Raw genomic sequence first — 26,640 nt, forward strand, 5'->3', positions numbered from 1 at the left:
ATAAGGTAACAGGAACGGATGAGGTGCATCCAAGGGTACTGAGGGAAGTGAGAGTGGAAATTGTGGAGGCACTAGTGATAATCTTCAGTCTCTCTTAGACACAGGGGAGGTGCCAGAGGACTGGAGAATTTCTAATGTTACAGCCTTGTTCAAAAAGGGGTGCAAGGATAAAGCTGGCAACTACAGACCAGTCAGTTTGACCTCCGTGGTAGTGAAACTTCTGGAAACTATAGTATGGGGTAAAAAAATAGTCACTTAGACAAATGCAGGATAATTAAGGAAAGCCAGCATAGATTCAAGGGAAAATCATGTTTAACTAACTTGCTGGAGTTTTTTGAGGAGGTAACAGAGAAGGTTGATAAGGGAAATGCTGTTGATGTGGTGTACATGGATTTTCAGAAGGCATTTGACACAGTGCCACACAACAGACCCATGAGCAAAATTCTAAGTCATGGAATAAAGGGGAAAGTAGGCACTTGGATAAGAAATTGACAGTGACAGGAAACAGAGAGTAGTGATAAATGATTGTTTTTCAGATTGGAGGAAGGTTTGTAGTGGAGTTCCCCAGAGGTCAGTGTTGGGACCCTTGCTCTTTCTGACATAAATGACCTAGACTGTGGTGTGCAGGGCGTGATTTCAAAATTTGCAGATGATACGAAGATTGGAAATGTTGTCAACTGTGATGGCGATAATCTTGAACTTTGTTATGATGTGTGCCAGGCAGATCAAATCCACAAGGGAAATGTGGACACACTATCACAATGGTTTTCCAATTTGTATTTATTATGAGATACATGCACTGAATTCAGAAGTAAAAAGTCCACCTTTAGAGATTTTAAAAATTAAATTAAAATATTTATTAACAAAATATAAATGATTTCAAGCACATACTTAGGACTACCATTATTTGCTATTATAATAACTTCTAAAATTCCTAATTAACTTGATCCCCAGTTACATCTCCCCCAGAGACCCTCCTCACACTCCAGTTTGTGACACCAGATTCACAAGTGTATGGCTTGAACAGAATGACCAGCGAGACAAGTTTCTTCTGATAATTCACAACTGCTTTATTGAATCACCCACAACCCCACTGTACAAAACCCCAAATTTAAAACAATCTATCCCCAGTACCCGACACGAAGTCACTATGGCTCGGTTAAAACTTACAAAAACACAGGCAAAACACCACGTGCTGTCCTGAAGAAAAAAAAAACCCTCAGACCAATATCACCAAGATATGGCTGAAACAAGTTACAAAGTACCGGCAAAAAAATCACCAAGTTTTCACCCCAAACCTTCATAAAACCCTCAGACCAGTATCACTATGATTTGGCTGAAATCCCCAAACGGCTGGTCTGCCTGAGTCAAGATGACCAAACTCGACTCTTCTTTTGACTGCAGCCCAAACCTTTCCGGTCACTATCACCATGGTATGGCTGAAAACACTTGCGATCCCCTACACGGCTGGTCTGTCCAGTGTTAACTATGGGCCTGAGAGCCAGGTTGACGACTCCTGACCCCCCCTTGACTGCAAAACCAAACCCTTCTCACTTGTTCTTTTTATGATAATCCTTATTGAAATATCATGAACACATTTCCTGAGGACATCCTGCTGGATGGTTAGTGCTTAGCACCTTCTTTGATCCTTCAAGTCTTCCAGAGAGACCTACTCAGTGCTGATGTTGTTTCCACAATTGAAAACAATGAATCTCACCAAGGTGAGGTATTCCTGGCTCCAGAGCTGATATTTATGTGAAAGGTTTCTCTCCTTCTGTGACCGGAGTGAATGGATGTTGTCTGGAGCCATTTGGTTGTGACAATGGCCTCCTTCATTTCTTAATTAGATTACATGATGGTGGTTACCCTGTGTTCACTGCTGTGATGATGTCTTAAATTCCAGTCCTATTTTAATAGCATCAGTTCTGTTGTGATGTTGGAATGTCTGAGATTAACCCCCACCCCACAGTGTAGCCTGCCTCGGTGTGTCTTGTGTGGCTGGGCTTTCATTCACAGCACTTGGGTCTGTGGGGTTTGAATAATTCCTTGAGCGTATTGATGATATGTCCTTTCTACCATTATATTGGGTAATCAGACTTCTTGATCGTGTTAGTCAATATCCAAACCCTTTTAAGGAGTCACTGCGTTTTCACTAAATGTCTGAATTAACCCCTTGCTGCCCAGCCGTGTACTACTGATTGCAGCTTATCTTTTTAAATTTTATAGTTCCAATCATGAGGTCAAAACATGTCTGTGGGTTTGAAATTATGCTCCACAAGTTTCCCAATTAGATCCCACACTCATTTTAAGGCAACTGTCCAAAACAGATTTTAGATTTAAAATAGAATCAGCAAGTTAACACAATACCCATCTGACAGTAGAATTCCAAGTGGCTTTTTCCCAACTTCAGTTTTGTTATATAGCAGACTTATGCACACATGGCTGGAGGCTATGTTAAGGCTATTTCACACACTCCTGTTCGATCTTACATGGCCTTCTGACACATAGCCTTTCATTCTCTTTTATATATGTTTCCCTCTCTTTAAAAAGTAAATTCTATTGTTCCATATGTCTTTGAAACTATATCTTCCTCACAATATAAAAACTTTCATGTTGCCAATATATTGTCAGTAACCTTTGGGAAAAAATAAACACATTCCTTAGCTTTGTTTATCTGGCTAGTTGTAAACAGACTTAGATCCCTTTGGAATCAAAATCTCTTCATTTATCTAAAAATGTAAATTCTCTTTACATCTTAAATGCTAAGCCAGCATCCATGTTTACTCATTAGCATGTCAAGCCGCAAGCTTCTTTTGATGATTTAAAGCTTGCAGCCTACTTGACTACAAAATGTAATTAAATCACACAGAGACCCAACTATATTTACCCCCATAAACCTACTTCACAATAAACCAGAAAAACATTATGAAAATTATTATATTTTCATCACAGCTTCAAAAGGACATAGACATGTTGGTGGATTGGGCAGACAAGTGGCAGACGAAGTTCAATGCAGAGAAGTATGAGGTGATTCATATTGGCAGGAAAAATATGGTGAGACAGTATAAAATAAAGGGACAGCCTCTAAAGGAGGTGCAGGTACAGAGGGAACTCGGTGTATACGTACATAAGTCTTTGAAGATGGCAGGGCATGTTGTGGGAGCAGTTAATAAAGCATATAGTATCTTAAGCTTTATTAATCGGAGCATTGAGTACAAGAGTAAGGAGGTCATGTTGAACTTGTATACGACACTAGTTAGGCCTTAACTGGAGTACTTTATCCAGTTCTGGGTGCCATACTTGAGGAAGGACGTGAAGGCATTGGAGAGAGTACAGAGGAGATTCACAAGAATGAATCCAAGAATAAAGAACTGAATGAGGATAGATTGGAGAGGTTGGGACTGTTTTCTTTGGAGAGGGATCGAGGTATTCAAGATCTTGAGAGGTATGAACAGGGTAAATAGTAGCTATGAGGAGAGATTGGATAGGTTGGGGTTATTTTCCTTAGAACAAAGAAAGCTGAGAGGTGACTTGATTGAGGTGTACAAAATTATCAGGGGAATAGATAGTGTGGACAGGATAAAATTGTTTCCTTTGGTGGAGAATTCTAGAACCAGGGGACATAGATTCAAGATAAGTGGCAGAAAGTGTAGGGGGGACATGAGGAAGAACTTTTTTTACGCAGAGGGTAGTGGGTGTCTGGAATTCGCTGCCCAAGTTGGTGGTAGAGGAAGAAACTCTAAACTCTTAAAAAGTACCTGGATCTGCACCTTAAGTGCCGTAAGCTGCAGGGCTATGGGCCGGGTGCAGGAAGTTGGGATTAGAAAAGGCACCTGGGTGTCCTTGGGCTGGCATGGACAAGATGCGCCAAATGGCCTCCTTCTGTGCTGTAACTTTTCTATGGTTCTAAATAGTGAGAAACGGTTCCCACTCAAGAGGACATCAAGAACTGGAGGGCACTGATTCAAAATAATTGGCAAAAGGAGTAAATATAATGTGAGGGAATATTTTTTCACCCAGAGGGTGGTTAGAGTCTGGAACAAACTTCCTGAAAGGGTGGTGGAGGCAGGGTCGATTGAGGTATTCAAAAGGGAATTGGATTTCTACCTGAAAAGAGAGAATGTGCAAGGTTACGGGGATAAGACAGGGGTGTGGAACTAGGTGGAATGTTCTTTCAGAGAGCCAGTGCAGACTCAATGGGCCGAGTGGCCTCCTTCTGCACTGTAAAGATACCTTTTAGTTTTCCCTTTGCCTAAAGCACAATTACTGAATTTTTTTCTCTATTCTCTTCCTTTTCAATTGTTTTTGGGCCATTATTTCTATCTTTTCTACCTGATCCCTCCCTGTGTTTACTAGTTTAAAGTCCTCATGACTGCTTGATTAATCCTTTTCACATGGACCCTGGTCCCCGCCCGGTTCAGGTGGAGCCTTTCGTAACAGTAAGGTTCCTTCCTGTTCTAAAACATTCCTGATTAATAAGGGAGTCCAAGGGTGCAGGCAGTAGAAAGAAAGGTATCCAATCCATTGTCCCATGCAATAGAGCCTTCCTTTCTCACACTTTCCCTTTAGCTACTTCTTTACTTTCCTGATCTGCTTATCCCTACATCAAATTACAGATGCTTCGGGTAATAATGTACAAGTTGTACCCTTGAGGTCTTGTTCTTTAATTTAGCTAGTAGTTGTGTTATGGCACAGCTGATGGTAAATGCTGAGTTGTTCAAATCCCAGAGGGAAACTTGAGACAGCTGCCACAACTATTTTTGCAATTTATATGTTTTAAGATGCGGGCTTTGAATTCAGTAGCAATAAGACCATTGAGCCTTAAGTTTTCACAAAACTAGATTAAACATTTATTAATAAGAGAAATGATTTTAGGCACGTACATAAGCCTACAAATTACTTGATAACTTCTAAGTCCCCTAACTAACCTGACTCCCAGTTACACCTCCATTAAGGCAACAGTAAAACACACAGATTTTAAAAGACCCAGGCAAAGAAACATAATACCCTGAGCAATCCAATACAAAGTGAGTTTCTTTAACTTCAGTTCGTTATAGACAGCAGCTTGAGTTTAGATGTAGATGCTGAAGGCTTTTCATGCTTGTTAGATTTTAAAATGCCTGCCTTTACACACAACCTTCTCTCCTTTGTACATATTTTCCCCTTTGAATGCAAATTCCCATTGTTTCACTGTGTCTTTGGACTTTATCTCCCTGATCATAAAAAATTATTATAGTATCAATTTTACCAGTAATCTTTAGGAAAAATAAACACGCTGTTTCTGAACTTCACTTGGCTAGGTGACATATTTCACTCCTTCCCTGAAAATAATCTAGCCTGGTTTTCAAAAAAAATGCAAATGTCCTTTTAGACCTTGCATTCTAAACTTCCCCCATGTTTACCTACTTAACATTTCAAACCTAGTTTATCTTTTGATACATCACAGCGTCCAGACCAGCTGCCTTTAATGCAATTAAGCCACACACACACACACCACTATTTTCCAATAAATTCCAATAATATTATTACATCTTCCTGACAGTTGCTGATATTCTCTAAACAGCTCTTGCCTACTCTTGCCAATTTTATTGATCCCAACATGGATCACAATGACTAGATCCTCTCTCTCTCAACGCCCACCCCCCCACTCCAACAACCTTTCAAGTTAGTTTGAGATGCTCCTCACCCTGTAACCAAGTAGGCAACATACCATGTGGGACTCTCAATCCTTTTACAAAGTAGGCTAGCTGTTTTAACTATTCAATCTCCTACAATTATCGCATTACGCTTCCTATATGAACATACAAATTAGGAGCAGGAGTGGGCCTTTCAGCCTCTCCACCCTGCTCTGACATTCAATCAGATCGTGGCTGATATGATAGTGGCCTCCACTCTACTTTCCTCCCTTATCCCTTATACCCTTTGACTCCTTTGTCAATCAAAAATCTAGCTAACTCAGCCTTAAAAATGTTCAGTGACCCAGGCTCCACTGTTCTCTGGGGAAGAGAATTCCATAGCCTAGTGAGTCTGAGAGAAAAAAATCTCTTCACCTCTGCCTTAAATGGGAGACCCCTTATTTTTAAACTGTGTCCCTAAGTCTAGTCTCCCTCATAAGGGGAAACATTCTCTCAGCATCCACCTTATCAAGTCTCCTTAAGATCTTGTATGTTTCAATAAGATCATTTCTCATTCTTCTAAACTCCAATAGATACAAGCCCAACGTGTCCAAATTTTCCTCTCAGGATGATCGCTTCATCCTAGGAATCAGTCGAGTGAACCTTCTCTAAGCTTATTTTAATGCAATTATATCCTTTCTTAAATAAGGAGGCCAAAATTATACACAGTATTCCAAATGAGTTCTCAAGAAAGTCCTGTACAACAGTAGCAAGACAGCTCTACTTTTATATTCCATTCTTCTTCCCATAAACTACAACATTCCATTTGCCTTCCTGATTACTTGCTGTACCTACATACTAACGTTTTATGATTCGTGGACCAGGACACCGAGATCCCACTGTACCGCAGAGTTCTGAATTATCTCTCCATTTAAACAATATACTGTTTTTCTATTCTTCCTCCTGACGTGGACAAGTTCACATTTTCCTACATTATACTCCATCTGCTAAATTTTGGCCCACTCATTTAACCTATCTATTTCCTTTTGCAGATTCTTTATATCTTACTCACATGTTACTCTCCTGTCTATCTTTGTGTCATCAGCAAATTTAGCAACCATACATTTGGTCCCTTTATCCAAGTTAATTATATGGATTATAAATAGCTGAGGCCCCTGTGGCACCCCACTAGTTACAGCTTGTCAACCTGAAAATTACCCATTTATTTCTACTCTCTGCATCCTATTAGCTAATCAATCCTCTATCCATGTTAATAAGTTAGCCCTATAGCATGAGCTCTTATTTTGTGTTGTAATTTTTGATGTGGCACCTTATTAAAAGCATTTTGGAAAACCAAGCACAACACATCCACAGGTTCCCCTTTATCCATATTGCTTGTTATTTCCTAAATAACTCTTCAAAAAAAATAAGTCAAAGATGATTTCCCTTTCACAAAACCATGTTAACTCTGCCTGATTACATTAAGATTTCCTAAGTACTCTGTTATAACCTCCTTAGTAGGTTCCAGCATTTTCCCTATGATGGATGTTAGGCTAACTGGCCTGCAGTTTCCTGCTTTCCGTCTCCCTCCTGCTCCTCCTCACCATCCCCCACCCCTCTTTGGATAGCCTACTGCTTCAGGGTGCCATGATCTGCATTCTGTCTATCCTTCCAGCTGGCTTTTTCCTTCTCTTTGCTTGTAGCAAATACATTGCACCTGTTGAATTGGATTAGTTTTGGGGGCTCTTTGTTCTCTATCTCACCTGAGTTCCCCTTACTCTCATTCTGTTGATCACATGAAACGTGTTCTGAATCTGCATCTTTCTGCCAAAATCTTGAGCAAGCTGTCTAGATACTCTTCCCCCTCCCTTATCTGTCAGAATGTCTCCAGCTCGCACTCCAGTTCAATCAGGCAACTACTGCAGATGTGTTTGTTTGGGATAGTCTTATTGTTCACAAAATCCCACATAATGCAGTCCAAATGCAATCTGTTTTGCCGTAATTTAGCCATGAGTTTTTTTTTTAGTTTGTAAGTTTTTTGTTTCTTTTTATACGCAATAACTTGCAATTGCTGACCTTGCTAACTACCTTGTTAACCCTATCCATCTTGCTCATCCTGTCTGCTTGGACTCTGCCTCTCTCTGTTTTTCCCAGGACATCTGTTCAGTTATGAAGAAGACCCTTGTCATTCATAATCTTGTTGCCAATAATTTTGGTGACATCTTGACTTTTGACTAAAATTTGGCTCACAGTTGGCGACATCAAGCCATTCACTGAAACTTCCCATCTGGTTATATTTTCCACCAATTGCCCTCATCAAACCGTGCATGGAGTGATGTGGCTCTTATCACCATACCACACCTTTGCATCTCCCCTTACTCCTCTGGCACCTTCTCTACCCCTCTCATCTCTTTGTTGCCTACCAACGCCCAAGGCCCACAATGAATTTCTCCTCGATAGGAAGGATCCTTTCCTCCTTTGCAACTCCTCATCATTGACGATTTCAGTCTCCATTTTGGGTGCCCTTTCCCTCTTTCCCCTGAACGCCCTTGCCTTGCCTGCCCTACTTTCTCTATCCTGCAACCCCCTGTCATCCAAGCTCTCTCTCTCTGACTATGGTTTCTTGTGCATCTCCTCTTCTGATGGCCTACATCCCAGGGTCTTAAAGAAAGTGGCAGCAGAGATAGTGGATGCATTGGCTATAATTCCAAAATTCCCTGGATTCTGGAAAGGTTCCAGTGGATTGGAAAAATGCTAATATAACATCCTTATCCATAAAGGAGGGGGAAGCAGAAAGTAGGAAACTATAGACCAGTTAGTTTAACGTCTGTCATTGGGAAATTGTTGGAATCCATTATTAAGGAAGTAGTAATGGGGCATTTGGAAAGTCAAAATGCAATCCATCAGAGTCAGCATGGTTTTATGAAGAGTAAATCATGTTTGACTAATTTGCTTGAGTTCTTTGAAGATGTGACAAGCAAAGTGGATAATGGGGATCCTGTAGATGTAGTATATCTGGACTTCCAGAAGGCCTTTGATAAGGTGCTGCACAAAAGATTAATACACAAAATAAGATCACGCGGAGTTAGGGGTAATATATTAGCTTGGATAGAGGATTGGCTAACCAACAGAAAGCAGAGAGTTGGGATAAATGGGCCTTTTTCTGGATGGCAAGCTGTAACTAGTGGGGTGCTACAGGGTTCAGTCCATGGGCCCCAACTATTTACATTTAGGGATAGATGTACTATAGCTATATTTGCAGATGACACCAAAATAGGTGGGAAGGTAAGTTGCAATGAAGAAATAAGAAATTTACAAATGGATATGGACAGGTTAGGTGAATGGGCCAAAATTTGGCAGATGGAGTTTAACGTGGATAAGTGTGAGGTTATCCATTTTTGTTGGAAGAATAAAAAGGCGACTTATTGTTTAAATGGAGAGAAACTTCAGAATGCTTCATTGCAGTGGGATCTGGGTGTCCTTGTGCATGAATTGCTAAAAGCTAGTATGCAGGTACAGCAGGTAATAAGGAAGGCAAATAGAATTTTGGCATTTATTGCTAAAGGGATAGAGTATAAAAATAGAGAAGTGTTGTTGCAACTGTACAAGGCATTGGTGAGACCGCAACTGGAGTCCTGTGCACAGCTTCTGTCCCCTTACTTGAGGAAGGATGTAGTTACATTGGAGGCGGTTCAGAGGAGGTTCACTAGATTGATTCCAGAGATGCGGGGCTTGTCTTATGAGGAGAGATTGAGCAATTTAGGCCTACACTGGCTAGAGTTTAGAAGGATGAGAGGAGATCTAATTGAGGTATATAAGATGCTAAAGGGGATAGACAAAGTAGACATGGAGCAGATGTTTCCCCTTGTGGGGCATTCTAGGATGAGAGGCCGTAGTTTTAGGTTAAGGGGTGGTAGATTTAAATCAGAGATGAGGAGGAATTACTTTTCTCAAAGGGTCGTGAATCTGTGGAATTCACTACCTCAGAGTGCAGTGGATACCGGGATGCTGAATAAATTTAAGCAGGAGATAGACAGATTTTAAATTAGTAGTGGGTTGAAAGGTTATGGGGAGAGGGCGGGAAATTGGAGTTGAGGCCGAAATGAGATCAGCCATGATTGTATTGAATGGCGAGGCAGGCTTGAGGGGCTGAATTGCCTACTCCTGCTCCTGGTTCTTATGTTCATATGCTTCATCATTGTGCACATGTCTATGCACCTCTATTTCTCCACCTTCCCTTCCTCCTTTGAGACCCTTCTTGATACCTATCTCTTCCACCAAGTTTTTGATTATGCCTCCAAACATCTGCTTTTTGGGCTCAGCATCCATTCTTTTCTGTGTGTCTCTGTGAAGCGACTTGGAACATTTTCTGTACATCAGCAGTGCAATATAAATGCAAGGTGCTTTAGCTGAATGTGTTTCATTATTTACAATAAAACCCCTGACAGGTTGATAATTAAACCAGGTGTGTTAGTGCCTTTTTTATTCCTTTATACTAACATGGGCTACTTTTTTGACTTGCATCTCAATGCTATTCATTGATACATTTTGGCCTGCTTATGAACCCAGTTTGTATAAATTTTGATCCTCCCCATATGGTGCCATTTAAGAGAATGATCTAGCTTGATCCTTTTTCAGCCAATGTCTGTTTTTCTTCTGTGTATGGCTTCTGTACTCTAGGTCTTTCTGGGACACCAGGATTACCTTTGAGGTTGGAGGTGCATTTAATTACTGAAAATCCAACAGTGCGACTGGCAGTGCCTGAAAATTGGTAACCAGTACATCAGATTTTCTGGCCCTATACAGCATGAAGCTAGGAATTTAGTGGAAAAGAAAGCATGATCAAGAAAATTTATGTCTTTATATAAATAGCCTCTTAAAAATTGCACCAGTGACTTGTTGGATTTAGCTGTCGTATTATTGTGTGTCTCTGAGCAATTATTTCAGGATTTAAATTTGTTGTTAATTTAAAAATTGCTTCAGTTTCCATTTTTCCCTTTGTAAATCTGCAGAGTGGTTGATATAACCGAAGCAAGTGTGATCATTGCCATCTCCTCTCCACACAGGAATGAGTCTATTGAAGCAGTGAAGTATTGCATTACTGCTTTGAAAGCAACAGTCCCAATATGGAAAAAGGTATGAGCTTTGACATCTGGAGGATGAAATTTTAGCTGTCCCGATAGTGCAAAACGGGCATTAGCAAATTGGCAGGCCTTGGATAAAGAACACTGGGTCAAAGTTGACTTCACTCAGCTAGTATTTTTAAAAGCTTTATTTTCTGAATTCCCTTTCCATTTGACTTATTATCCTGATTTTGTTTCTGTTGTATGACTAACTATGAATGCATATTCCAGTACGTGATATTTTCCCAAATTTTCTCATCAACTTTCTTGAAGGTTGGGGGTGGGGGGCTGAAAGCTCCAAAACATCGTTAGGGAAGCATCTCTGGGAAAGCTGAAGATTCTGTTGCAGAAACACTCATTTCATCTGTGTCCTGTAGATGACATCCATTAATTACATCATTTATTCTATGCTTGAAAACTTCCCCTCCATCTTCCCATGCCCCAAAGTGAACTTCTATCCTCTATAATTATCCAGCAAATTTAATAGCGTGTTAGCCATACCACTACCCCCAACTATAGTTACTTTCCAGAGACATGCAACTTAAAACTGACTTGCATCCTGTTCAATTCAGGTGTCACTAAATTTTGAATTGAAACTGCATCACATCTCTGATTCTGGTGCTCCCTCTCTCAATGCTTCCCTTTCCCAGCAGATTGTATTTGTTGTGTTGTAATAGCTAATCTTGTGCTTCATCTTGCCACAATGCCTGTAGCTGGAAGTTGCCTGTCAATGAGAAGCTGCTGGAATTGTGGTGGCTGTGCACTCTTGAGATTGTTCAGCCACAGGCTGTGGGCGTAGCACATCCCTGGCTATTTTCTGGCATATGTGAATTCATCAGACTAGGAATGTGAAATTATGCAAATGTGCCATTGGGAGAGACAGCAACATCATCCATTGCTATTTCACACCTGCTGCTGCTGCCCTGGACTCTGTCACCATGCTTACCAGGGTGGCACTGGATGACCTATGTGCTATGTGAGGTTACTGACCAAGCCTCTGCTTCTTCGGAAAATGAGTTGAAAAATTGAGACCAACATGTCTTGTATGGTGTGCAGCCTTCAGCTATGGTGCTGGGATGCACTTGGTCAGTAAATATGACTCAATAGAATGGAGAAACAACACCATCACACTTCTATGAGATTGGGTCAATTAATTAAAGAGTCAGAACACCAAGTTATTAGAATTTTCATACTTTTTAATTATAGCTTTTACAAATCTTTGTCATAGAGAAATATCAAACTGCCATTTAGACATACATATGTTTGCTATAGGGTATTTTCATTTTTAAAATTTATTTTGTATTTATTTTTAATTTAGGAGATTTATGATACGGAAGAATATACCTGGAAGCAAAATAAAGAATGTCAGTGGACACAAAATAGACAGAAGTAATTAGAACTCAATGTAACCCTGAAGAAGTATCATCACACTGTCTGTTGCCAAAGCATTTAACCTTTTGAATTGGAATTAAGTGATGGATGCATTAATTGTAATTGGTGATTTGCCTTTGCACTTATACTTGTACGTACAAGTATGGCTAATGACACGCATACTCTGTAATTCTATACTACTTGACCAGAAAAATATGTATAGTCTTTCCATGTTACGACCTTGGTAGTGCAAATTAACTGCTTATCAATATATATATATTTTTGAACAAGCATATCCAATAATGTTAGTCAAAACTAAATTCTGAAGATAATCATGTTCAGATCAAAGGGAACTCTAAATTTTAATGTGAAAGCTGTTGCGTGCTCCCTCAGTTTGTAACTGTATTTAATTCTGAAGATGAATTAAGTTTTGTCAATTAAAAACATAATACTGGATACTTCTCAGTGCGTATTGAGAATTATAAGAAAACTAATTGTTGAAAATATGGAATTGCCCCAGAGTAAGAAATATTTACCAGGGGCAGAATTTTCCCCCCCCCAGTCGGGTGGCCCGCCCAGCGTGATGTCCGCAAGGAAATGCTATGTGCTCCTGCGTGGGTGGGGAGGGGGGTATTCCCTGAGCCGAGAGTGCATTCTTTCGCGCATGCGCATGAAAACCGCACTCATCTCTCTGAGGCTAAGTGCTGCCTCAGGGAGATAGGCTCCTGTCTGAAAAATTTTTAAAAACTGAAGAAATAAATTTCCCTGACATGTCCCCTCATGTGACACTGTCACATGAGTTGGGACATGTCCATCACTTTCATTGACACTTTTATTAAAAATTTTAAACCCTACATGAAACCTCATCCTGCCCATGGATGAGGCTTCATGCTTTTTCTAATGCCCGCCAGGGCTCCTGGCCTGCCTGCCAACATTAAGGTTGGATGGGTAGGTCCACTAATTAACTACTTTGTCAATGGCCTCAATTGGCTGTTGACAGGTTGGCGAGCGCTCAACGGATTCTGCTGAGTCCCTGCCGACCTGTAAATTGAAATGAGGCGGGGTGACGTGGGGAGTTCGGCCCGACGTCATCCCACGTCATTTTATGCATCGGCGAGCGGGCCCCGCCCCCCACTCGCCCACTGGGAAATCCTGGCCCAGATCTTTTCAGCCCAGTGGCATGTTCTGCATCACCAAGCAGAAATAAAAATTACTTTTTCAAGTATAAAATAATGGTAGCCAGTATCCAAAAATCATTGTAAACTCCATTTCTGCAATAAATAGTATGTTAGCAACAGGAGTTTTCATAGCACTGAACCCCAGGGCCTTAATCTGCTTAAAAAATTTTTGAATGGGCTACAATTTGACCCATACATGGAGAGTTAAATTATTAGATAAGGGAAGAAAAGCAATGTTCTTTTGTGGGGGTGGGGGGGGGGGGTTGCGAATTTCAATGGGAATTCACCCAATGTAACTGGTGCTGCCAATTGGCTAGTATTCCAGTTATTTTCAATGATCACTTATAATTGTTTTGTTTTTTTCCCAGCTAGAAAGAGTTAAACATAGTTCACCTTTTATGTAAAAATAGGTCCTCGCCAGTATTTAGGCTCTGCTATAAAGTAGAGAAATTGTGACCTCTAGTGGTTTCATTCAACATGTACAGTTCCCAAGTGCATACTTAAATGGAGCAGAGATTATATTGACCCATTTTTTTGGTAATAGTTTTCAAAATACTTGTTACAATAAATTTGAACTGATTTTTAACCAGAGTTTATTTAACTCCCTTCATTAATGGATTTTGCCATAGGCCAATTTTACAAACAATCTAATTTGTTCACTACACTTATTAAAGATTGCAGCAAATCACATTAATCACTGATATTGCATGTTTAACCTATATTCCTGAACATTGCATGTACCGACACTTATTCTGTATTCAGATAAAGCAAGCGATGATGAACTGTGCTGAATGGGAGGGTTACAGTTAGGTATACCGTTGCTTCATTGATGACCTTCCCTCCATAAGATCGGAAGTGGGTATGTTCGCTCATGATTGCACAATGTTCATCACCATTCGTAGCTCCTCAGTTACTGAAACAGTCAGTGTCTGGATGCAGCCAGAACTGGACAACATTCTGACAAGTGGCAAGTAACATTTAAGTAGCATTTAACCATCTCCCCCTGACATTCAATGGCATTACGATCCCTGAATTCCCTACTATCAACATCCTGGGGGTTGCCATTGACTAGAAACTGAATCCTGTGATGGGTAACTCACCTCCTGACTCCGAAAATGTGTCCACCATTACAAAGCATAAGCCAGGAGTAAGATGGAATGCTGTTCACTTCCTTGGATGAGTATAGCTCCAACAACAGTTAAGAAGTTCTACACCATCCAGGACAAGTCCACGTAAACATTCACTCTCTCTGCCACTGAAGCACAGTGACAGCAGTGTGCACCATCTGCAAGATGCACTGTGGCAAATCATCAAGGCTCCCTTGATAGCAACTTCCAAACCTGGCCTCTGCCACCTAGAGGGCCAAGAGCAGCAGACACATGGGAACTGCAAATTCCCGTCCAAACCATACACCATCCTGACTTGGAACTATATCACTGTTCCTTCACTGTCACTGGATCAAAATCCTGGAACTCCCTTCCTGCCAGCACTGAGGGTGAACCTACACCAGATGGATTGCAGTGGTTCAAGAAGGTGGCTCACCGCCACCTTCTCAAGGACAATTGCAGATGGGCAACAAATGCTGGCCTTGCCAGTGACACCCACATCCTATGAAAGAATTTGAAAAAATACATAGTGCACCTGAACACTTACAGACCCATATTCTTTAACCTATTTACACCACCTTTTGTGTCAGTTGAAACGGACATGGAGAGTAACAAATAGAGAACCCTGAATGCAGGAGATGTAAGACTCCTACTAAAGCATGTTTGTACTGCTTGGGTTTAACACAGAGGACAGCAACTTCCCACTTCTTTGTTCCTTTTTAAATGCTGTCATATATAATTGTTTTGTATACACGGTGGAGCTATGTAGGTCGAATCTTGACAAGAAATGAAGGTACAGCTTGACAATGGATTTTATTTTTAAATGATTGGGCCCTTTAGAGATATTTAATTTTGAGTTAGGCCATGCTGTGCACAGTGGAATCTGACCAGGAGCTGACCTAGCATAGTGATGCCTTTGTCATGGCAAACTGAGATCCCTTCTAAGGAAAATAGGAACAGGCCAGTTTAGCCATTTGTGTCTGTTTTGTCGCCGATCTGTGACTTAATATCAAATAACTTACCTTTGCTCATATATCCTAATACCTTTGGTTATGGAAATCTGTCAATCTCAGACTTAAACAAATTAATGACCAAGCATCGACTACCATTTGTGAAAGGAGGTTTCAAATCTCCAGCACCCTTAGCATATGGAAGCCCTATCTCTAATTTTTATTTAGTGGGCCTCGTTCTTCCGATCAGTGACAATGCTGGGCACATTGCCGCTAACTGCAAAGTTTTTACCAACCTGACAATACTGCCCATTTCTTCTACCTGCTCAGTAAAGTTTCGGAAGAAGAGGACATGCCCCTTTTTACGACAGTAGCTGCTGTATCCAGTTAAGTTTTTAAAGGTCCAAATGTTTTAACGAATGAGGGTGGGTGGTTGAGTGGGTAGCTGGGTCAGGGTCTAGTTGGGTGGTCAGGAGGTAATCTGATCGGGTGGTAGGCAGACGATTGGAGATGGTCGGAGGGGTGGTTTGGGGATAATCGGATCTGGTTGAGTCCGGTGGGGGATGGCCGGGTCAGGGATGGGTAGTTGGGTCAGGTCGGGAGGTAGTTGGGTGGTAGGCTGGGTAGGGATAGGATGGGTTATTGCGGTGCTCAGTTGAGTTACCCAGCTGTTTAATTGTCTAACATTTCCTGGGTAAGTATCATGTAAGTCCCATGTATCTAGCCCAAGTGTCCACTCTGAGTTCAGGGTCCAAGACTTTCATGGAGGGTCCTGGGCAGCAGGGAATCAGACCATCGTAAGTTTAAACTTTCTAGGCAATTCCCAAGCGTGTCTGTGCATCAGGACTTCCGCAGGGGTTTGACACGTATCTCCCGTGTACATCACACCTCTGATGATTCGGAGACCGGAAAATGTGTGCCTATGTTTCATAGCCCTAGATTCTCAAACGGTGGAAATAGTTTCTCTGTATCCACCTTATCAGTTCTCAGTCATATCTGGAAAGTTTGATTTGATTAAATCACCTCTTAATCTTCTAAATTCCAAGGAATTCAATCCTGGTTGGTGTAATAAAAACAAAATACTAGAAATGCTCAGCAGGACTGGCATCACTTGTGGAGAGAGGAGCAGAGTTAATGTTTTAAATGTGACTCTTCTTCGAAACTCAGCCCACTTGGTATAATTTTTCCTATTAATTTAACCTTTGAAGTCTTTCTAGCGCTCCCTCCATTACTAATATATCCTTCCTAAGGAGTAGAACGAAGTACTGGACAACGTACTCCAGGGGCTGAATTTTTCCCCTGTTGGGGGTGTTGTGCGGGGGGGCAGACGAGGGCGGGTGGGTGGGACCGAGCGGTTGGGAGCCCCCCATCAGCAGGGCACCGCCATTTTAGGTGGGCCGGCCAAGTAAGGCCCGCCCAGTGTGACACACACCTGGAAGCGCTATGCGCTCCCTGTGTGGATGGGGGGGATTCCCTGAGTCGGGGCCTGTGGTCTTTTGTGCACATGCACGCGAAAGAGCGCAGAAATCTCCCTGAGGTACGGAGGTGCCTCAGGGAGATTAGTTTAAGTTCTGGAAAATTTAATGAGGGTGAAAAAAAATTTTAAGGACATGTCCCCTCGTGAAACTGTCCATTTTTTTTTCAAATTTTTAAAATTTAATTAATAAACCCTTCATGAAACCTTATCCAGCCCGTGGATGAGGTTTCACGCAAAATGCAAAGGCCGCCTGGGCTCTTCGCCTGCCCGCCAACCTTAAGGTTGGACGGGCAGCATTCTTAACAACTTTAATTACCTTCTTAATGGCCTTAATAGGCCTTCGACAGTTTGGCGGACGCGCAGCTGAGTCGGCTGCGCGCCCGCCAAACTGACAATCTAAATGACACGTTGGGACGCTCGCCTGACATCATCGCACGTCATTTTACGTATTGGCGAGTGGGCCCCGCCCCCGCTCACCCAAGGGAAAATTCTTCCCCACATGTTGCCTAGTCAAAGCTTTAGATAGTTGTAGCATAGACTTAAAATGCAACATTCCATTAGCTTTTTTGATTTTCTTCTTTTACCTGTTCACCGTTGAACCAGAGTGAAAAGAGTAATGGGCACAGGGATTTTCATGGAGATACAATCTTCTTTCCAGGAGAATAGTTATTATCTATGCCTGAATCCTTATTGGATTAAACAGCCTTTATTTCTTAATGGAATATGTTTATCCATAATAATTTTCCATTCTATTTGCCTTAGTCTCAGCCGCCAATTTTCTTTCAAACTTATCCTGGCTAGTTCTCTCTCTATGTCACTGAAATTTGATTTGAGATATGGAGACTAGGATTGCACACAGTATTCGAGGCATGGTCTCACCAAAGTGCGATCTACAATTGCAGCTATTCTTGTACTCCAATCCCCTTACAATAAAGGCCAATGCATTATTTGCCTTCTTAATTGCTTGGTGCTCCTGGATGCTTTCTGCACTCCTTGTGCGAGTACACCCAAGTGTCTGAACATTTCTTTAAATATTCTGCTTTTCTATTCTTCCTACCATGTGCAGAATCCTCCAGTGCAGAATCCAAAAACACTATCTTTCTCTGTCTCTCTCACACACACACACGCAAACTTTACCATCCTTCAGTATTTTCCAGGTCAGTGTTATTTTCTGAATGACTGAAATAATGGGATATCCCCATCAGATTACAAGGGCCAGAATCTTCGGATTGGCGAGTGGGGGCGGGCCCTGCTCATCGACGTGTAAAATGACGCACAGTGATGTTGGGCGTGCGTCCCTATGTCGCTGCGCATCATTCCGACTTTCAGTTCGGCAGACGCGCACCCGAGTCAGCTGCTCGCCCGCTGAACTGTCAAAGCCCTATTAAGGCCATTTAAATATCAATTGAAATACTTAACGGAGCTGCCCGTCCAACTTTAAGGTTGGCGGGCAGGCGAACAGCCCAGGCGGCCTTCGCATTTTTCATTAAACCTCATCCACGGGCGGGACGAAGTTTCATGATGGTTTTTAAAGTTTAATAAAATTTTTAAATAAAATTCATTGACATGCCCCAGCTCGTGTGACACTGTCACATGAGAGGACATGTCTTTAATTTATTTTTTTCTTTACTAAAATTTTCAAAAATCAAACAAATCCCCCTGAGGCAGCTCTGTGCCTCAGGGAGATTTCTGCGCTCGTTCGCGCGCATGCATGAAAGAGTGCAGGCCCTGACTCAGCCTCCTCCCCCTGCCCACACAGGATGCGCTCAGCGCTTCCAGGTACGCGTCACGCTGGGCGGGTCTTAATTGGCCGGCCCACGTAAAATGACTGCGTGCCTGCCCGCGCTCACTCCTGCTCAACCTCCTTGACGGGGAGAAAATTCTCTCCAAGGTTTTGTCAGGTCCCATCAAGAAAAATGAAAGGCAACAGATGCGTACAACTCCTGTGGGGAAAAAAATCCAGGAAAAATTATGTTCACGAACTGTTCTATAATGGCAATAGTAGCACTGGCAGTAAAAGAAAATACACAGTAGGTGCAATATTATATATGTTTTTTTAATACAGTCTGTGAAATACAGCAGTTGGAGACATTTCACATAAAAAGGAGTTAATGCAAAATGGGAAAACCCTTTAAATTTTCAATCCACCTTAAAAACCAGCAATGTAAAGTTTGGTCAAGAAACCACCTAATAAATATTAATTAAAAACTTAATGCAGGAAAACTCAAATAATTATATATATATATATAAAAAAATGTACCAGTGCAAATAGCAAAGACCCAACCAGTGCACCATAACTGACTTTTACATTAGATTCAAATAAACTACCAGAGTCCTCAGCCCATTTTTAAAACCGCTTTTTGGCAGTGTTCTTTTTACACTGTTCACAAAATAAAAATACAAACTCAAATGTTGGAGACAGAAAAGTTAATGCTCACGAAACATAAACTGCTAATCACATTATTTAAAACAGTACCAGACTTGAAGAATCTTTTCACTTGTTAGAGATTTCTTATTTTGACCTAATCCCAAAAATTAATTATACACAAAAATCCCAATTTCTTAACAAATATCATGCAAAAGAAATTATGAAAGTTTTATTTACATAATAAAGTACCATTGAACCAAAATTTACATTCACCGTGGTTTTGGTTTTTGTAGGTTAAGCTCATCACACGGTGATTCTCATCACACGGTGATTGTCATCACTTGGAATGACTATGGTTAGGTTGTCACTTGGAGTTTAGAATATGACACATCAATTTCAGATGAATTCTTACTCTGATCAAATTTGACATAGCGAAACATAGTATGTGACAGAGTACAGAGAAATTGGCATCTTTTCAAGTAATATAAAAGCGGATTCTACTGTAACCTGGCTTACAACATAGAAAAATATTAAGTAATAATAGAATGTATGTTTTGACTTACAATGCAACATTAAATCTGGGGTTAACTTTCCCTAGTTTGTGATGTGTTAGGCACGCTTATTGGATACATGTTATGCCCTTGTTTTTGATCAGACCAATACTTGGCCAGTGTGCATATGAAGACAATGGCGATCATTTTTGATGTGCTGCCAGCAGTACACTTTGGAAAAATGCAGGAGGGCTGCATGCAATTCTATGAGATTTGCCCTCCGGTGGGCAAGGTTTCCTGCCAGCAGCACAAATGCAGAGATTTGCACTCAGTATCTCAGTGGCAACTGGTAAGGTATCACATGGCATTGTGGTAACCATTTACTTTTTCTTGTGGATGCCAGGTAGAAATTAAAACATTCTAAAATGTAGGTTTTATTATTCTTATCTTTTTCACGAAGGACACCATAGAACAAAATTCAGCAATGATCAATGTAATTTTGCTCACCATGTATCACCTAATTTAAGCATCAGGTATATTTTGTAAAATCTGGAGCACTGATGTTATGTTTGTCAAATTTAAGCCTGATATGCAACATTGATGTTAACTATTCTGAAATCCAAAGGATTACGGGTGAAGTCCCTTAAAACTAACATGGAGAATTATCCATTTTTCTTCCTAATTGACAACACACAAATTAAATCGCATTCTTAGAAATAACACATTTCAAAGCCCTGTATTTCTACAATTTACAAAGAAATGCAAGCACTTTTCCTTTTCTTTAAAAGTGGAAATATCACTCCCATAAAATGTAAACATTGAATGCACCAAACATTCATATTTTTCTGGAATATCTCTCTAAATTCACTTGATGGTGAGTTGACATTCTATATCATTTGTGAACAGGCAGATTCAGCTGTTCACACTAAAGAGAAGTGCTAAACAGAATGAATAAAATTCACAGTGAAATTAAACATCATTCATTATTCTTCTTCAGCATCATTATCACCATTGTTTTCATTGTCCTCTTCATCTTTTTCCAGTTTGTTGTATTTTCTTTTAAAGAATCCCAGCTGTTTTTTTTTTAAAAAAAAGATTTAATTCAGAGAATTGCAAATACGCTTAAAAATCAAAATTCCTCTTGTGTCCAACTAATGGAATCCACCCAGTTGTAAATTGTTATTTACGGTCAAATTTGTGGGGGGCGGGGGGTAAATCTTCCACTCTGGGAAGAGCAAGAAAGAAGCTCCACATTCACTAATTTGTATGGAGGTTGGCTGCAGGAAAGAGGAGACCTTTTTCAGAGAGCTGGCACAAGCATCATGGGCCAAATGATCTCAATCTGAACTGTAACATTTTGTGGTTCATTCAAAAAGAACAAACACTTTCACACATAGCATTGTAAGAGACAATCTATGGAATTATCTGCGTGTCACGTAGGTTACCAACTTACATGCAATTTTAAAGTGCATGCTACGTATTAGGATACCCGATTACAGAATTGTGTGGCTACTGGAATTGTTGTGCATTTTATGAGGACCCAAAAATAGCTATCAGAAATAGATTGCGATGTTCACTGGCATCTCAATCAATCGTTTGGTTCTAAGTTTACGAAACTTAGAAGGTACTTACTTTCCACAAGGCACCAATCAATGCTAGAAGTACAAGTAGTCCTCCTATTACGCTCCCCACAATCACTCCTACGGGCACTACTTTTATTTCCATTGGTTTTGTTATTCTAACTGGGATCTAAAGGTTAAAGTAAAAAGTAGTTATATCTTAATGCCATTCAAAAGTTTAGTAAACTTATTAACTTGGAACAAAAAAAGAAAATGCAGATTTAAGCGTAACTTGAAAAATCTCCTGGTTATAGCAAGGAGCCATGCTTGAAGGAAATGTGGGTTGGAGGAAGTGTGATACAAGAAGTGTTAATCCTCCTCCCTACACTCCCTTAAAGCACTGTTCCCTGCCAGGAGCATGGGATTAGTGTGTTTATCTTTTGATATAAAACAAATGGATCTCCCATATCAGTGCTCATGGTAGATATACAATTTGATAACAAGAGCCTTAAACTATGCAAATTACTATACATTACATAATACTAGTAGATCTCCTATGGCATTACTTAAGACAAGTCAAAATGCTGTTTTAATAAAATAGGGGTGTTTATGCCATAAAGGGCATTTCCGCGGGCTCAGTGATTTCCATTTTTATTAAATGATGTTACGACCACAGCTGAAGTTGTTCGCTGAGCAAGTCAAATCCCAGAGGGAAACTTGTCTTACTGATTGTAGCTGTTTTTTTGTATTTTGAAAACGAGGGGGAAATTACTGATCCTAGAAACATAGAATCCCAGTAACACTTTTAAGATTATAAGATTAAAATATTTATTAACAAGAAAAAAAGACTTAAACATACAAGAATAAAATTACACAGTTGGAACAGTCTTACAGAACATTCCCAAAAAAACCCATTTGGTCAGATCACATAGTAAACTACTTAGCAACAGCTCCCTTTTAGATTTTTATCATAAAAATCCAATAATATTACCCAAGGCAAAAAATTGCCGCTATTTCAATTAAGTTTACCACACGACTTCTGACTCTCTTCTACTTTGCCTTGGAAATCTGAAAGAAGTTCAGAAACAGGCTGCTTTCTGAAAAGAAATATTTTCCTGGCTTGAAACTGGATGGCTGCTTCAAGTTCACAACTTTTCTCAGCTCAAACCTGGCCTCAGGCCATCTCCCCCACACAGCAACCTCAACTCAACTAAACATCTCCCTTAAGTATCTTCTTTTCCCCTTTCATCCTCGGCTCCACTGTCCAAGCACCCCTTCAAACTCATCTTTTCCAAAATATAATTTTTTTCATGTCTTTCTATTGCCTCCACTTTTGCATCAAATAAAATTTAATAACCTTTCCTTGTTTAATTGTGAAACCATTATAAGTTGTAAAAATCCCTTAAACTCCCTTTGAAATTTAGCAGCTGAAAATTCAAGTCCTTACCTTTCACCTAATGCAACTTTTTAAAACCCAACTTCTTGTAATTCCAACTTTACCATAGCCTCTCATTACAAATGCATGCGCCTAGCGCCTTTACCTTTCATCTCCCAGTTCCCACAGGCAAGCTGTCTCTATAAACCCCTGCACCCCTCAGTTTAATTAATCACAAACACACACATACACACACAAACACACACAGCTTTCTTTACAGAATACCACCATATTCCCAAAAATAATAACATACATCTTCACAATGTTATTTTGGGTTTTTTATTGGTGCCTTGGAGATTGAATTCCGTAACTCGATCCATTATTTTGTGAAACACTAAATAAGTGGTCTTAATACTTACAATTCTTTTAACTATGTTTATATATACAAGTTTTACAGCTTGGGCAGAACTGTAATTAGAGTCACAAAGTTTGTCAGTGGAACTGCTGGGTGAATTCTTTGGTCTTGAACCAAAGTGAGAACTTATATTTGCTAGGACATTGGTGAGGAAGTCTGGGACTTGATGAACTATGGTGGACTGTAGGATTTAGCTCATTGGTAGATTCCTTGTGCCTGTCAATAGAGAACAAAAGGGGAAGGGATCAGGGGTCCCTGATAGAACTGGGAAGGGACCAGGGGTCCCTGAAGCCCACAAGGGCAGGACCTATTTGCAACTTTGTAAGGATAACATAATATTTGTTATTTTGTGATTGGCTCTTGGAAGTACATCCATGTACTAGTGTGTCCAATATGTCGAATGTGTGGGTAAAGAGAGTTAGCATGCTTTTCGCTTTTGTGTGCAAGTTTGCTTCTCATTTTGGGCCTATACCATTGGCTAGCAGCAATGTGAAAAAGAGAGCCAAATGTGTATGTCTTTCCCTGTCAGCACATAGCCTCTCCATCGGCAAATCCTCAGTTGTGCCTCCTTGTGGCAACATATTGGATCCCTCACAGCCCCAGGCTAAATCTTCAGAGAACTCGGAGTCTGGCCCCCAGATATGGAGTGTGCAGGTCCAGCAGCATGTAGACACACCCTGGTATTTATGAACCAAACTCCCAGCTATAGGTGAATAGTTCAACTACTTAGTGAATACTTCGGGAGAGTTGAAGGATAAGGGAATGAACCTTGACAAAAAGTCTGTTGGTGGAGCCCAAAGGTGGACTAATGTCTAAATGTGTCATATTTCTGGCAACTCCTATAACCAAGCTGGTTCTGATTGTAGGGCTTTGCATTCCTATAGACTCAACAGGGGAGGTCGAGGGGAGGACCCTAATGTTTGGACAGCCCAGGGTCTCCATAAATTTGTGTGTCCTGGAGAAAATGCTCCAGTGTCACTACAAATGTTAACACAGCATAGGTAACAGCTGTTATGAGTGATAAGCCCAATTCAATTGACATACAGAATAGGTGCTATGGGGGGTCTCCGAAAGTGGGAGGCACCTTTGTATCCTACTGGTCAGCCACTGCCCACCTCAGGTGGGCTCCTAACTAGTAAGATGCTGCCCTGCCACGATCCATCACCTTGGGTGCTTGAAGCTTCAAGTCTCTGTGCAACAAGAGACAGAATCCATCGCACCAGGCAAACAAAACAAACAGAAAGAAAGAAAAAGCCAACTGTCTGATTAACAAGCTAAGGATCATGTACAAAGGACTGACAGATAACTTGGAGCTGGTCAATAACATGCTTAAGACAGCTGTGGTTGACATAGAACTTGATAGGCTGAACATCAATGTAGCATTCCTACAAAACACCAGGCTCTCTGAGAGTGGATCACTGAAAGATAGGTATTATGTGTTCACCTGGCAGGGGAAGCATTCAGATGATGTGTGTGAACAAGATGTCAGCCTCGCTGTAAGGAACTCACTACTCTAAATAATTAACACCCCACAAATGGTTCAACATGTGTTCTCTCCATCCGCCTTTCAAACAAGAGAAGTTAACCTCATACGTATTTATGCTTCAACAATGTTCTCCACTCCAAAGGCAAAAGCTCAGTTCTATGGGGAGTTTGATTCTGCTATCAGACCATCTTTACCCACTGGCAGTTTCAATGCAAGAATGTGCACAAGCATTGAGGCATGGCCCTCCTGCCTTGGGCATCACAGCCTGGGAAAGATAAATTAGAACGGACAGAGACTACATGGGTTTTGCTGCTACCATGAGTTTGTGTATCTAACAGCTTCTTTCAGAACAAACCATGCCACAAAGTGTCCTGGAGACATCCAAGATCAGGATATTGGCACCTGCTGAACCTGATCATCACTAGACATGACTCTGAACAGCATTCTCAACACATGCAGCTACTACAGCACTAACAGATCACTCTCTGTTGTGCAGCAGGGTTAGGAAGTAGCCCTCAAAGAGTCTTTTTGATTCAAACCAGAAATGCAATCGTCATATCAACATTAATCATACTGCCTATCCAGATAAAAACCAACAGTCCCTCAAATTGATTGAGCAGGCATTCTCCAGCACATAATCAAAATGGACCATACTTCAAGACACCATTTACAATATTGCACTCTCAACATATGGGAAGCAAGTATGGAAAAATGCTGACTGGTTCGGGGCTATCACTCTGATGGAACTTGTCATTGAAGCCAAGTGGTACACTCTCATTCATTACAAGAGAGATCTGAATGCATGACACGAGGCATTTGATGTAATGTCCAACAGACTGCTAGGCGGTGCATCAAAGACTACTCATTACAACTCTGTCAGAATATCCAGATGTCCTTCAACATAGGGGATGCTAGGGGGATGAATGAAGGAATTAAAAAGGTAACAGGTCCATCAACAAAAAAAACGGCTCAATTGAAAGCAAAGGTGAGTGAGGTCCTTACCGACTGCAATAAACAGTTGGAGGGATGGCTAGAATGCTACCTTGAGCTGTACTCCAGCAAGAATACAGTCACTGTGGCCTACTTCTGCTCCTAATTCTTGTGTTCTTATGAACATACAAATCAGGAGCAGGAGTAGACCACTGACCCCTCGAGCCTGCTCCGCCATTCAATGAGATCATGGCTGTTCTGATTGTAACCTCAACCAACAAACCTGCCTACCCCCAATAACCTTTCATCCCCTTGTTAATCAAGAATCTATTTAGCTGTGCCTTAAAAATATTCAAAGACTCTGCTTCCATTGCCTTTTGAGGAAGAGAGTTTCAGAGACTCACAACCCCGAGAGAAAAAATTTCATCTCATTTCTGTCTTAAATGAGTGACCTCTTCTTTTTAAACAGTGACCCCTAGTTCTAGATTCCCCAACAAGAGTTAAAATGCGGTCTCCTCTACATTGGAGAGACCAAACGTAAACTGGGCGACGGCTTTGCAGAACACCTGCGGTCTGTCCGCAAGAATGACCCAAACCTCCCTGTCGCTTGCCATTTCAACACTCCACCCTGCTCTCTTGCCCACATGTCTGTCCTTGGCTTGCTGCATTGTTCAAGTGAAGCCCAACGCAAACTGGAGGAACAACACCTCATCTTCCGACTAGGCACTTTACAGCCTTCCGGACTGAATATTGAATTCAACAACTTTAGGTCTTGACCTCCCTCCTCCATCCCCACCCCCCTTCTGTTTCTTCCCCCTTCCTTTTATTTTTTTCCAATAAATTATATAGATTTTTCTTTTTCCCTCCTATTTCCATTACTTTTAAATATTTTAAAATCTTTTATGCTCCCCCCACCCCCACTAGAGCTATACCTTGAGTGCCCTACCATCCATTCTTAATTAGCACATTCGTTTAGATAATATCACCAACTTCGACACCTATGTGTTCTTTTGTTCTGCCGTCTGTGACATCTTCTATCACTGCTTTTGCCTACAACCACACCACCCCCCTACACTTCTCTCTCCCCACACCCCCCCCCCCCCCACCCACCAAGCACCACCTTAAACCAGCTTATATTTCAACCCTTCTTGGGATTCACCTAGTTCTGTCGAAGGGTCATGAGGACTCGAAACGTC

At 41.0% G+C, this 26,640-nt stretch overlaps 3 protein-coding genes across 4 annotated transcripts in view; 2 read left to right on the forward strand and 1 right to left on the reverse strand.

Annotated features, from left to right (window-relative positions):
* LOC121284735 (molybdopterin synthase sulfur carrier subunit) overlaps positions 1-10,744 on the forward strand; it is a 57,305-nt gene extending 46,561 nt beyond the window's left edge. For both annotated transcript variants that reach the window (XM_041200290.1, XM_041200297.1), the window contains exon 5: positions 10,628-10,744. The gene's annotated coding sequence lies outside the window, so the exon portion shown is untranslated. The remainder of the gene's footprint in view (positions 1-10,627) is intronic.
* LOC121284725 (molybdopterin synthase catalytic subunit) overlaps positions 1-12,563 on the forward strand; it is a 49,023-nt gene extending 36,460 nt beyond the window's left edge. The window contains exons 4-5 of the mRNA XM_041200280.1: positions 10,628-10,751; positions 12,057-12,563. Of these exons, the coding sequence (XP_041056214.1) occupies positions 10,628-10,751; positions 12,057-12,131 (199 nt within the window). The 3' untranslated portion in view covers positions 12,132-12,563. The remainder of the gene's footprint in view (positions 1-10,627; positions 10,752-12,056) is intronic.
* Positions 12,564-18,855: 6,292 nt separating this feature from the next.
* The window catches only part of itga2.2 (integrin, alpha 2 (CD49B, alpha 2 subunit of VLA-2 receptor), tandem duplicate 2), a 172,538-nt gene continuing 164,753 nt past the window's right edge, over positions 18,856-26,640 (reverse strand). Inside the window, exons 29-30 of the mRNA XM_041187111.1 lie at positions 21,312-21,428; positions 18,856-20,752 (exon numbers count right to left, since the gene is read on the reverse strand). Coding sequence (XP_041043045.1) covers positions 20,663-20,752; positions 21,312-21,428 — 207 coding nt within the window. The 3' untranslated portion in view covers positions 18,856-20,662. The remainder of the gene's footprint in view (positions 20,753-21,311; positions 21,429-26,640) is intronic.

Source organism: Carcharodon carcharias, chromosome 1 (assembly GCF_017639515.1).
Source record: "Carcharodon carcharias isolate sCarCar2 chromosome 1, sCarCar2.pri, whole genome shotgun sequence".
Classification (NCBI taxonomy): domain Eukaryota; kingdom Metazoa; phylum Chordata; class Chondrichthyes; order Lamniformes; family Lamnidae; genus Carcharodon; species Carcharodon carcharias.